General features: G+C 35.8%; 1 protein-coding gene across 1 annotated transcript in view; it reads left to right on the forward strand.

Moving 5' to 3' along the window:
* LOC107578475 (actin-related protein 2/3 complex subunit 5-like) overlaps positions 1 to 1,108 on the forward strand; it is a 5,503-nt gene extending 4,395 nt beyond the window's left edge. The window contains exons 2-3 of the mRNA XM_016264427.1: positions 5 to 135; positions 943 to 1,108. Of these exons, the coding sequence (XP_016119913.1) occupies positions 5 to 135; positions 943 to 1,108 (297 nt within the window). The remainder of the gene's footprint in view (positions 1 to 4; positions 136 to 942) is intronic.
* Positions 1,109 to 1,346: the final 238 nt, after the last annotated feature.

Genomic DNA, 1,346 nt, shown 5'->3' on the forward strand with positions numbered 1-1,346 from the left:
AAAGAATACGGTGTCCGATCGTTTCCGTAAAGTGGATGTGGATGAGTACGACGAGAACAAGTTTGTGGACGAGGAAGAGGGAGGAGAAAACCAGCTGGGTCCAGATGAGGCAGAGGTGGATTCTCTCATCAGACAATATCCTTCTTTATTCACCAGCTAACATGTGCATGATCTGAAATAGTCTTGCATTTTCAGTGGCACTATCTCATATAAAAAATGTCCGTGTGCTTTATGCTTGAGTGTGTAATGATGACACCAGCAATTAATATAATACGGCTAATTAAATATTTTCCTGGAAAAAAGTATGCATAAATAATTAAAGCAAAAAGTGCTTATTAACAAGTAGAAGGAAAGACGATCATTTAATTTTGTTCGCAGCCAGTATTACGTCAACATTATATTCACTGATTTGCTGTTCATAATTCATGAGTTGCCTGATCCACCAGCTGGCCTGCAGATTTCTGTACATCTAAGACTCCACACAGACAGAACTGGGTTCTTTGCTCTGTTCTATTCATTTACATTGATTTGACTGGACAGGCACCCATCCAGTGTCCTGCAATATTGACAGCGTTGTCTATAAAAGTGAAGCGAAAATAGTCACAAACATGCTGATTACTTAGAATTATGCTGATGGTGATTGTTAACTACAACATACTAGTTTCAAACGGTGTGGGGGTTGTAAATATTAGGTTCTTCTGACATTTGAAACTGTTGCATTATTTAGTACAAGGAAGTTGAATTCATGTCCTTATATGTCAATTTTGGAGTACCCAGGGCCTTATTTCCTGTTTCTAATTTTTTTCCCCCTGTGGTTGCCTTGTAATATGTTTTCTTCAAGTGCAACATGTCCACAGCATTTGGATATTGTAAAGGAGCATGTATTCATGCATGCATAGGTATTTAAATTGTGTTGGTGTTTTTCTTAACTCCACTCTTCAAAGGGAACCTTATGGGTGCATTGCAGGCAGTGTTAAAAAACCCACCAATCAGCACGAAGAATCAGAACGTCAAGGTGAGTCATGCCACTTTTTTTCCTAAGAGGAAGGAAAAATTATTTTACTCTGATATCATAGCAAATCATAACATTTTGGTGTCTTCAGCATGATTTTAAATATAAAATTGTACAGAGAATGTTGCACATTCATGGTTGTCCTTTAATAAAAAAATATTTATTTTCGACATTTTGCTTATTCCAAAGTGTCATTAATATAAAACAACACCTTTAAACATGCTAACTTCTCTATTAAAGTGTATGTTTTATGCCTTGAAATAAGTTTCAAAATCATTCTTATGATTCACTGACTTTAAAGGGGTCATATGATGCTTTTTTTAAAGATCATTAT

This window comes from Sinocyclocheilus grahami, unplaced genomic scaffold (assembly GCF_001515645.1).
Source record: "Sinocyclocheilus grahami isolate Dianchi unplaced genomic scaffold, SAMN03320097.WGS_v1.1 scaffold10428.1, whole genome shotgun sequence".
Lineage (NCBI taxonomy): Eukaryota > Metazoa > Chordata > Actinopteri > Cypriniformes > Cyprinidae > Sinocyclocheilus > Sinocyclocheilus grahami.